At 36.7% G+C, this 12162-nt stretch overlaps 1 protein-coding gene across 7 annotated transcripts in view; it reads right to left on the minus strand.

The window, feature by feature from the left end:
- The window catches only part of CNTN5 (contactin 5), a 721166-nt gene that overhangs the window by 155944 nt on the left and 553060 nt on the right, over positions 1-12162 (minus strand). For all 7 annotated transcript variants that reach the window (XM_076328246.1, XM_076328247.1, XM_076328249.1 and 4 more), the window contains one exon: positions 960-1141. In XM_076328246.1, coding sequence (XP_076184361.1) covers positions 960-1141 — 182 coding nt within the window. The remainder of the gene's footprint in view (positions 1-959; positions 1142-12162) is intronic.

Below are 12162 nucleotides of genomic sequence, written 5' to 3' on the forward strand. Positions count from 1 at the left end.
TCAGAAATTGTGCATGCCTAGATTGAGACTTTTTACAAAAACAGACGCACTTCTCCAGTTCTGATTCCTGTGCAGTGAATTTGACAAAACTCAGCACCCAGGCATGGCAAGGGTGAAACATTAATAAAACTGTCATAAAAATCCTAAAATATTTCTAATACTGTTTTCTGACAGACACATCATGCTTACGTTGCATGTCATTCTTATACATCTGTCATGGTTTAACCCCAGCTGGCAACTAAGCACCATGCAGCCGCTTGCTCACTCCCCCCCAGTAGGAAGGGGGAGAGAATCTCAAGAGTAAAAGTGAAAAAACTCGTGGGTTGAGATAAAGACAGTTTAATAGGGAAAGCAAAAGCTGTATGTGCAAGCAAAGCAAAACAAGGAATTCATTCACTCCTTCCCATCGGCAGGCAGGTGTTCAGCCATCTCCAGGAAAGCAGGGCTCCATCATGCTTAATGGTTACTTGGGAAGACAAACGCCATCACTCAGAACGTTCCCCACTTCCTTCTTCCCCCAGCTTTATGTGTTGAGCATGACGTCATATGGTATGGGATATCCCTTTGGTCAGTTGGGGTCAGCTGTCCCAGCTGTGTCCCCTCCCAACTCCTTGTGCACCCCCAGCCTACTCGCTGGTGGGGTGGTGTGAGAAGCAGAAAAGGCCTTGACTCTGTGTAAGCACTGCTCAGCAATAACAAAAACATCCCTCTGTTATCAACCCATAAACATCAAACATGGAATTGTATTTAAGCTGGTTCTTTGAGGGAGTCAACTTTATTTATATTTCAGACTTTAATGCATTACCGAGGAATAAAAATATATAGCTTAATTCAACACTAATTGTATTTCAGGAAAAAAATATTTCATTTCTACTGGACCTTAGCATCCTTCATATGTAGTTAAAGCCTTAAGTGTGGACAAAGCATTGCTGGATAATACTGTGTGCAGTTACACTTACTGTACACTTGCAGTTGTCCTCTGAAGACATTTCTTCCACGAGAGTTTTCAGCCTTACATTCGTACATCCCTGCGTCCTCTAGCTGCACATTAGGTATTTCAAGCACAGCTTGGGATTTTCTCAGGCGGGCTTTACTTGGATTATGACCATTAACTTTCCTCCAAGAGATTGTTGGAACAGGGCTGAAATATTTAGTAAAATTACTGTTAGCACTCTTCCACTATTGAGAATATAGATTCTGTTATCTGGTAATTTAAACACTTAATAATCTAAGTAGCATAAAATATAACCACAATTAAGGTTCATATAATGCTTGATATACCTCACTTTCTGTAGGGAATCCTTAATAAATCATTTGTTACATGGAATGTGTCTCTTTCATCCACAAGGGAGGCCAAGTTTTTATTGAGATCAAGTAAATCACTTGAAATACTCTCTCTAGAGCTTCTTTAGCACTCCATGCTTTACTCCTGAACACTTTCACTCAATAGGTAAAAGAAAATGATGACTTCAAAACCTGGATGAATTTAGCAAATTCCAACACTTCCTGATTTTCCCATAATGAAACTGCAGTTCAGGAGATCAGTAAGTGATACGTCCGTCTAGGTGGGGGATTTTAGTACCCTGTATCTTGGATAAATTAAGTTGACCAAAGTTTTGGAGACCTTTTCTGTTGCAATATTCTTTAAGTTACAAAACTTGTTGTGTAAGAAGTATGTATTAATGGCACTACTGCTTCTGACTCACAGCGTTACATGCCTGCTCACAGGAGTGGAAGGGTGTTTCACTGTAGCTTGCTATTCCACACAGGTCTATGTGAAAACTGTGTCATTTACATTCATAGTGAGGGAAGAAACGGACTAGATAGTGTTTGCACTCATTCAATTTTCTTTTTAGCCCAAACACTCATCAGTTGTTGTGCACCCATTGGGCTTTTTGGTACAGACGTACATTTGCCTAAATATAGCAGTGGATACTTAGGGAGGAAGAAAAGAGAAAAGAAAAAACAAAAAACAGTAGTTATAAAATGTTTGATTGTGAGCTGAAAACTAGACTGCTTCAGGTATTCCAAAGGAAGCTTGGAGGGCATTGTAAAAGAAAATGTAACTGTGACATGCTGGTACTTTTTAAAAAAAAATATTTTGTATTTATTTGAATTGCTTTCAAGTCTAAGCTTAGATATAAACACAGCTAGATCTTGTGGCAGTTTAGATGGAGAAAAGTACTTCATAGCATAGGTTCAAATTCAAAGCTTCTATTAATTTCTGCCATCATTTGCTAACTTCCACTTGCTGTAACTATATGCAGTTGCATTAAAAAACCACCTTTCCCTCAGTATTTCAGGGTGTCCAATTTGAGACACAACAAATACAGTCATGGCAACCAACCATGGGTAAAGCTCTAGCTATTCTTCAGCCAGTTAAAATCAGGCTGTGAGTTACTGCAGTTGTACTCAAAGTTCCAGACAAGATGCTCCAAATTCTAATACTTTACAGAGATTCAGAAAATTTCCAGACTTGTAGTTGGAGGTCAGAAGGTTTCTCTAATCTTATCTCCTGAATGTCACAAGTCACTGAATTTCATTGAGCCTATTAACATAATTACCTTCACAAAGTTTGTTTCTTGGCAAATATATAGTCCCATATGGAGAGGTATCCAATGGTATTTGAATATATCAGAAAGAGACAATCATTGTTTCCCTTATCAGTTTGCTGCACTGATTACTTAACCTGACAAAAGATACTTTATTTTGAGTGTGTGCGGATTCATCTCTGAGGCATAGTCCCTACAATACCTTTCTATTGTTTACCACTGTTCCCCACAGAAGAAATACATGTATGGAGATCAAAACACCTTTTTTTTTTATCCTTAGTAAACAAAAGAGACTGTTCTCTTTTTCTTCAGCACTCCAATCGTGTATATTTTTTTATAGATGGTTGTAGATCATAAGATGGGTGTGGATCATATGAGCTCTTTTTTTTCCCCTACTGTATCACCATAGAAGCTTGATACCTTACTCATTATTAATCTTAAATTACATTCTTGCTGACTAATTTCAAATTTTGGTGTCCTGTAGGTTTGGTTTGAGGACTCTTCTGTGCAGCTTCTATGGGCCTAATTTATAAAGTTTGTTTCCTATTAAAAGTTATTTTCCATATTTTTCAATTAGAAGATTAAAAGAACTTCCCATTCTTATATGACACAAGTACTTCAACCTGTTCAATTCTAAATATGAAGAATAAACAGGATATTTGTCTCTGATGCACTAATAAAATTTAGTCTTTAGCCCTACCACTTATGACATTCCTGTCACATCCTTAGCTACATATTTTGATTTGCTATACTTTGATAGTTATTTGTCTATATTAGAAGTAGTATAAATAACAATATTATTTTCTTTTTTTCCCATTTATTAGCTCTCATATTTTATTTCTACTTGCACACTTCACTTCGATATTCACATTTATACTCTTTCTTGAGTGACTTTCTGGAGATTTTCTAACTCTTTTGTTTTGGGTTCAGCTTTAAGTGTAAACTCCTTATATGCTTGTCCTCTTTCTATATGGAATATAATTATGTCCTGATTGCTGGCTGCAAAAAAGCCACCATCGCCAGGCAAGTGTTTCATTAATCCTTATTGATCACAACACAAGTCCACAGTAGGAATACTTTATGCTGGTACAGTGCAATACTATTCAGCCACTGCTGTTTTATGAATGAGATAGGTGTGCAGGTACACTTCATTGGGCACCATAAGGGTGCCATGCTTGTTGCCCATTATTGCTTATTTGCCCTTCAGCCCTACTTCTACTAAAATCAGTGACAAAGATACTTTTGCATGGAAGAAAGCTGGTTCTGCTGAATAGGATTTGTAAGTGGAATTTTTTCATAGTGTATATTTCTGAGAAACAATGAAGACATCATAAACCGTGAGAGTTGTCTCATTTAGCTGCTATGAATTTACTCTGAAATTCATGTATTTAGAAAATTTCCTTTAAATTGCATTTAACTAATTTTTTTGACATTTGCTTTCGTGTATGTTACAGAAAGTAAATGTGTATAACATGGCAAATACAGATGAAACTTCTTGTTCTCTGGGTCATTAGGAAACATATTTTAAAAAACTCACTTTTTTCTTCATCAGTATGAGGTAGTAAGTGGAGTTTTTCAAGGAGATAAAATTACTTTAGCTGTGTAGATTTAATGATTTCAAAGAAAAGTACTCCCAAACTGCAAATCACTATTCGCAGACAACTTGTAGTTCTGTTTAATGAAGCTTCTTATTTTTTTTGTATAACTTACAAGTGAAGTATGAATTTTACATCTGAAATAAAAATATATCTATACCTATTTCTTGCTGTGACTTGTGTGAGAATGAAATGAAAGAATGAAATATATCTGAGTGAGGATGTGAAAGAATAAAATTGTGTGACTGTTCTAGAAATCTCATAAAATCCACCAGAAAAGCTAACTAACATATGCACTTATCGTTCATCTTTTCAAATTATCCACAGCTTTTTAAAAAATAGAGCAACAGCAGAAGTATCTCTAACATTAATATGAGTTTAATGTAATGTACATAATTGTTAAATCTTATAATCATTATAATCCTTTTTATTTTGGTTTCAGCAGACATCTATGGGAATATAGTTTGTTTATTATAACCCTGTTCACATTCAACTCCTATGAGTACCTTTATTCAAGTTTCAACTGAGTTCAAAGATAAGATTTCTCCTCACTTTTGGAAATAATCTATTGAATACAACTGGTAAATCTTAGCACCACTGAGAAAAAAATCCTACTTGATTTCAGAAATACCATCATTAAACTTCTCATTGGTCTGAGCTGAAATAAAAGTTCTAAGAGGTCACTGGTGACAGTAATAGACATTCCTGTGTGTTTGTTCGTTTTGAATTTGAAGAAAACATGAGTTATAGTTTTACATTTACATCTAGAAGAGATTATAAGAGCCAATTTTCAACACTATATTATTTGGGATAAGTGCTATTGGATTTGTTGGGAATTCTTCACAAGTTTCATTGGAAATAAAATGTTTTGAAAAAACCATTGGAAGCAATTTTATACTTTTTTTTTTTTCAATTTCATATGAAAAAGAATTTAATTAGATCTATAAAGTATAGATATGGATTCAGTGTTGCCCACATTGCAAAATTCCATATTATATTTTTGTCATCATAGTATAGTAGGTGCTATATTGTGGGATGGAGAAGGTGTTGAGCTACTACAACTGTTAAATAAGGACAGAAGTAAGCTCTGTTTTTGCCTCAGCCATCCAATGACCCTTTTTTCCTAGTCTCTGTATCACACCCTACCTCAGCTTTCTGGCTGGGGGCACGCTGAAATAAGTGGACATTCTTCTAAAAAGTATTAAAGACATAACAACAGGTAAATTGTCACCACCCAGTGACTTGATCAAGGCTGTTGAGAAGAGAATCTGAAGTAACTTGAAAAGCAAAAGACATATATGACATCTGCTGTGTTAGTATGGGGGATAATACGTGAAGAATCCACAAATTTAAGTTAGAGGAGACAAATGCTTTGAAGCAGAAAATTTGCCTGGAAAGGTGACATATTTTTGACAGGTGTTCGTATGGATTCTCAGGGACGCAGTGCTACAGTAGCACTGTGTTTACTTGCCCTGTGTAAAACTATTTTATAACTGGACTTTCTCTCATGTCATTTTTCTCTGTTCCAAACTTTGTCCAGGCAGAATTTCTGTAGCTGGCACATTAATCTAGGATTTCCTAACTCTGCTGTACAGATATGGCCAGTGTATGTGTACAGATCAATTCCAGAGGACTAGTTACAATGAGTCCAGGACTTCCAGAAACGGCAGGTCTACTGCCAATCATGACGCAAATGAGCACCATGTGTAAATCCAGTGTGTCTGGGGTGCACAAGATGGCTTTGAACCTGCTGATCAGCTACAGAGTTTGAAACCAGTGAGCGTGACAGTTTCTGGAAGTGCTGGATTTAAGGCTTTTGTACCACACAGTATTATATGCATTTATTTCTCTGTGGGAAATCCTGAAGAGAAATATAACAATGGTAACTCTAGGGACCTGCTATTGACAATTGCCAGAATTTGCTTCCTTCTGATACTCTCAACCTCTGATACAGAGAGAAAGCCTACATATGTGCTTCCAGATAGTAAGTTTGGAATGCAAAAAAAATGCTCCTCCATCTTTAAACCTAAAGCAAAACTGTGTAAATTACTGAACAAAGTTTTTAGTAGCATTTACAAGTTTTCTTTGATGGTTGTGAGAGAGAAAGGAAAGGGACTGGTAATATTGCTTCTTCAAGAATGACATTCTACTAATGGGGACATGCAGTTTGGTGGGTTTTTTTCCCACTTTTCCTATGCCACACGGTAAAAGCAATTAGCTCTAAATTTTTAGATGTAAGTATGAAGCATTTAGTCAGAGTGAGGCAGAATGAGCCCTGGGAGTGCTACTTGAGATTTACTAAAGAATCTTTATTACATTATTACGAATGATCGCCATATTTGTAACAGCATTATAAAGTCTATGCAAGAACAAGTCCACTTAAAGGAAGGCAGAAATCAATACAAACTGAAAAATAGGAACAAAATCCAATCCTGATCTAGCACCTTATGACATAAAATTGTACTCAGTATGAGCTAAAAATGAACTTTAGATTGATGAAAGTCAGAAAGATTTATTTGACATAAACAGTATGTGCTATCAAAGGAAAAAAAATCCTGGATCTATTCCTGTCTTATATAAACAAACTCAGGTTGAAGATGCCATGTTCACGTTTAAAAAGGTTCCTTCCTCTCATCACAAGTTTATCTCCAGGGGAAAGGAAATCCCTACTTATAACACTGACAAATGCTGTTCTACTGAGAGTGTTCATTTCCCTCTTGGGATTGTTTTGTTATCAGTAAACTTTAAAAGCAGCTTCCACAGCTTCCAGGTTTGGCATCTGATAGAATTAAAAAAATCTTTTTCCTAAAGTAAGAAGTGGTGTGAAGGGGCATGGAGGAACATGATTTTTTGTCCTATGTGACTTAGAAACGTATATTTCTATATCATTTTTGTCTCTATCTTGCAGTTTCATTTTGGACAAATCATTCTGTTTTAATACCCTATGCCATGGTTTCCCTGTTTTAAAAAGAGAAAACAACCATTTTATGTCTCTGTGACCTGTAGATGAAAAATAAAATATCATGATAAGAATTGTTTTGGAAGGTGAAGGCAAATTACTACCTGTGGACTTCTACACTGTGAATTTGCTTAATACTCAACGATGCTAAGATGCTAGCACTCCTTGTTCCCTTAGTAATTCTCCTACATGTAGGGAAAACACTGAATATTTGAATCCCTAGTTCCAACAAGGAATTGGATGTATAGCATCTAGAATGATTTGCTCAATTTAATGCATGCCAAGGATCTTGGCATGTCATTAAATTGTGAGTACCATAATACATTTAAAAAACAAGTCAAAATTAGCTTCTTTTTTGCCTGCAAATTGTGTATTAAATATGGTAAGAATTCTTCAAACCTCCAACCTTCATTTATCAATGCAGTGATTCATCATGTTATTCCATACTTTGTTTTGACCAGCAGTGTGTAGGGGATAACAATGTATGTGCTACTATCACAGGATTCAGTGGAAATGAGGGCTGTTAATATGCTCTGAATGTCATTAGTATAGAATCAGGTTATCTGTAATATCAAAGGTGTTTCTGTGTGTTACCATTATTGTGGGAAGAGGCAAGAACTGTTTTGTGTTCATGGAAAAGTACAAGGAGGCTTAATCATTTCCGAAAGACAAAACCTAGAAAGCAGCAGCTGCTGGGGCTGAATGGCCATTCCATGAGCTATGTCTCTTGACTACCACCACACTGTAAAGATCTGCTGACATATCCCAAAGAAATGGCCAACAGAACTGTCATACTTGGCCCTAAAAACAGTGAAGCCTGTTTGATATCACAGATGTTAGTATTCTGATACAGGCATCCTGGCCTGTATCAGAAATAGTGTGGCCAGCAGGAGTAGGGAAGTGATCGTGCCCCTCTACTCGGCCCTGGTGAGGCCGCACCTCGAATACTGTGTTCAGTTTTGGGCCCCTCACTACAAGAAGGACGTTGAGGTGCTGGAGCGTGTCCAGAGAAGGGCAACGAGGCTGGTGAGGGGTCTGGAGAACAAGTCTTATGAGGAGCGGCTGAGGGAACTGGGGTTGTTTAGCCTGCAGAAAAGGAGGCTGAGGGGAGACCTCATCGCTCTCTACAACTCCCTGAAAGGAGGTTGTAGCGAGGTGGGTGTCGGTCTCTTTTCCCAAGGAACTAGCGATAGGACGAGAGGAAATGGCCTCAAGTTGCGCCAGGGGAGGTTTAGATTGGATGTGAGGAAAAATTTCTTTACTGGAAGAGTGGTTAAACATTGGACCAGGCTGCCCAGGGAAGTGGTTGAGTCCCCATCCCTGGAGGTATTTAAAAGACGAGTAGATGAGGCACTTAGGGACATGGTTTAGTGGGCATGGTGGTGTTGGGTTGACGGTTGGACTCGATGATCTTAGAGGTCTTTTCCAACCTCAATGATTCTATGATTCTATGATTCTATGATCATTTTATACTCGTGTTATATTCCCATGTTTATACTGGATAATACTCAGCTGCTGCTTGCCACCTTGACCCCTCACTCATCTCGATGCCCCTGGGATGCAGTGTAGTGCAGTTAACAGAAGTTAACTTTAAGTTTATTTTAAACTGTGATCAGTGCATTAGGTCTGCTTTTCTTTAGCATAATACCAGGGCTGGAGTGAGAGGTGGATTCATGGATGTGTATTAAGGAGATTTATGTCAGAAAAGAATTTTATCTCAGAATAGAAATCCTCATGAGACCTTTTTTGACACCGGATTAGTGGGAAGGGGTCAGGTTATGGAAGGTCCTGTCTGCTCCTCTTGACAGTTTATAGCAGGAGATGCCTCCTGCCAGGTCCGAAGCCAGGAAGAATCTTGCTGTCTACAGCCAACACACGAATACCACTTCTGAAACACTCTGGACCAGTATAAAATAGGTAATATTGGATTTGCCAATATCAGCCAACAAAAGGATAAAAGTCAGGGAGAAAGATATGGAAGACCTGGGGCATAGTTTTAACTAGTGGACTGAAAGGAAAAGCCATCTTTTACACATTTGAAGAGCAGAGAGGGTTAAGTTTTATCTTTTGCAGTTAAGAAACAACACGGTACAATGCTGGAAACTTCTATTCACCTATGTTGAGGGACCAGATGGATAACTGCATGTGTTTGTCAGAGAAGTGTGCAACCTGGATCTGTGACTCATTATAGGATTACTGTTTGTGAATTTTGTGTTCCTGGCAAAAATCACATATAGCTAAAGTTCAGAGGAAGAAAAGAAAAGAACCAGGTACTATAATACCTTTGACCCAAGATGCACTTCTTGGATGCCTTTAACCTTCCTTCTTTTCTGAAATTACTCTTTTCCTCATTACATTGTTTGCCAAACACTAACCAGACCTCACAGAAACATCCTTTTAACACGTGGACTTGCAAAGTCTATTACACCTGCAAAAAGATTTGCAATATCTAGAAGCCTTCTTTATAGCCATTACCCTATGTCATTGTCTTAAGGAGTGACACCAGCAAAAATCACTTCTTCAGATACTTCATGCAGTTCTCCACAGTTACAGTCAAATGCCCTTCACCGGATCATAAAGATTTTTTGTACCGCCACCCTGATCTTTGCTTAGATATCATATTCGCTTATCTAAACACTTTTTGCTTTTATTTCTCTATACTGAAAAATCTTGTTAGCTCTCTCTACATGTACATAGTCTGCAATTAAATAAATAATAGCACTTTTAATAAAAGTTTGAAGAATCATAGAATCATAGAATCATAGAATCATTGAGGTTGGAAAAGACCTCTAAGATCATCGAGTCCAACCGTCAACCCAACACCACCATGCCCACTAAACTATGTCCCTAAGTGCTTCATCTACTCGTCTTTTAAATACCTCCAGGGATGGGGACTCAACCACTGCCCTGGGCAGCCTGGTCCAATGTTTAACCACTCTTTCAGTAAAGAAATTTTTCCTCATGTCCAATCTAAACCTCCCCTGGCGCAACTTGAGGCTATTAAGAACAATTAGAAAAGTCTGTTAAAAGAAAATCAGGTCAAGGAGACAAAATAAAATCCTATATTCCATGGATTTAAAACTTTGAGATATTTATTAATCAGAATTGATTCAGAGTTCATTATTTCAAGAGAACATTTTAGAACATTTCCTAGACTACAAGTCACTAAATTTCATTCACTTGTGTGACTTAAATATATGTAACTTCACCTTATATTTATTTTATTTCATTTAAAAAGCAAGATTTATAAATGGACTATCAGTTGAGTTCTTGCAAGACATATTACAGATGGGATGAATGTTTATGAGCTATAAATCTCTTAAAACAAAATTTACAACAGAATTATTAAAGCAACATTAAATACAACAGCATGAACAATGCTTCTATCATAACATCCTCATCATAATTCAGTAATAAAAGGAAGTCAATATCTCTATTTTATTCTTATCTTTAACTAAGAATATTTCACAATAAAAACAGTCTCGACATTACTAAAGTGAAGTAAGCTAGATTTAAAGACTATTGATATGCTGTGTAGATGTTACTATAGTACAGAAATAGCACAAGAATAAAAGTCTCTCAAAAATACAGAAAAACAAACATATGGTTTGTAACAAAAATTGTCTGTCAGCACTGTTTTCTACTGATCGTTTTGATTAAAATCTCTATGTGTTGCTCTATGTGGTTAAAAAATAACCATAGTGAAAAAAAGGATGCATAAAACTTATTTTTTTAGCAAAACAATCCTTTTGGCAGCCTACATGGCCCAGGGATCCTATTTTAAAAGCAAAGATTGAAAACTTTGGTAACCTACAAGTACAGCAATAGCCCACATCCTCTAATTTGTTCGAATGAGAAATAAAATATGATTACTCACTCAAAATTGGCTGTTGGCACTATCATAATATAAACTGTATTTTTTTTTTTGGCTGGAGCCAGAAAACCAATGAAGTATGAAGTTTATATGGAGAATAAAATAGAAGCTGCTCTATGGTGTGATGCACGATCAAAAATGCAGTGAGGAAAAGGCTGAAGTGTAAGGGTCAGGTAGAGTGTGTGCATTATACACAATTTGACATTTAAAAATCTGTGTGAAAGAGTGGGCGTAGAAGAATTATTTGAAAGGGAAAAAAGAAGTCAACCTAGAGTTATAATCCAGAAAAAAAAAAAAAAGAAAAAAAAGAAAAAAAAAGAAAAGGAAAAAAGAACGGTATATTTCTGACACTTCCTTTTTCTTGCTTTCCTCTGAGGGCAAGGGTCTGTGCTCATTGAGGAGGGTTGTAACTTACAGCTTTTCATGCAAGCTTGGACAAAACAGTCCTGTATCATTGTTTGAACTATGAAAACTTGTTCATTTTGAGGCTTTTAAAAAAACCATATATTTCCATCTACGCCTGTTTTTAAGTCCATTGTTAAAATAATAGTATTAAAATCACTTATGAGATAACTATACTCCAAATTCAGGAAGTGATAAAGAATGCTTGGATGGCAGTCACTGGAAGTGCTTCGTTGATGAATATGTCACGTGATGGGGACAGAACTTAAGGTCCTTTTACCTATCAGCACCATTACTTTCATATCTTTTTAATGGGTAGCTAAATAAAGACATCAGAATTCTTCCTTTTAAAAAAGTACATGAAAAAAGAAATGAAAGAATAAACCAGTTGCCTCCACGATGTTCTGGGAAACAAAGTCAGTAATATCAGAGAGAAAATGCAAATGGAAACCTGCTGTGACAGAAAGCAATGCCCGAGAAATTGCATTTCTGGAGCAGGAAAAGCCAGGAATGCTGTGATCTGTGCAAGAATGTCACCCGGGAAAATCATGGCTTCTTCACCAGAACATACCCAAAGAACAAGGTCGTGATCTGTCTTCCTGATTTACATAATAAACTTAAGTTCTGACATTGAAATGATGGACTTGTTAGAAAACCAGGATTATCTGGACTACAAACAACCACTTCATTACCAATAAGCTCATTTATTTGTTTTACCAAAGAATTAGCTTGTCTTTTTAAATAACAGAAGACACAAGCAGTGAAAACTGTGTTACTCAA

Source organism: Aptenodytes patagonicus, chromosome 1, assembly GCF_965638725.1.
Source record: "Aptenodytes patagonicus chromosome 1, bAptPat1.pri.cur, whole genome shotgun sequence".
In the NCBI taxonomy this organism is placed as follows: domain Eukaryota; kingdom Metazoa; phylum Chordata; class Aves; order Sphenisciformes; family Spheniscidae; genus Aptenodytes; species Aptenodytes patagonicus.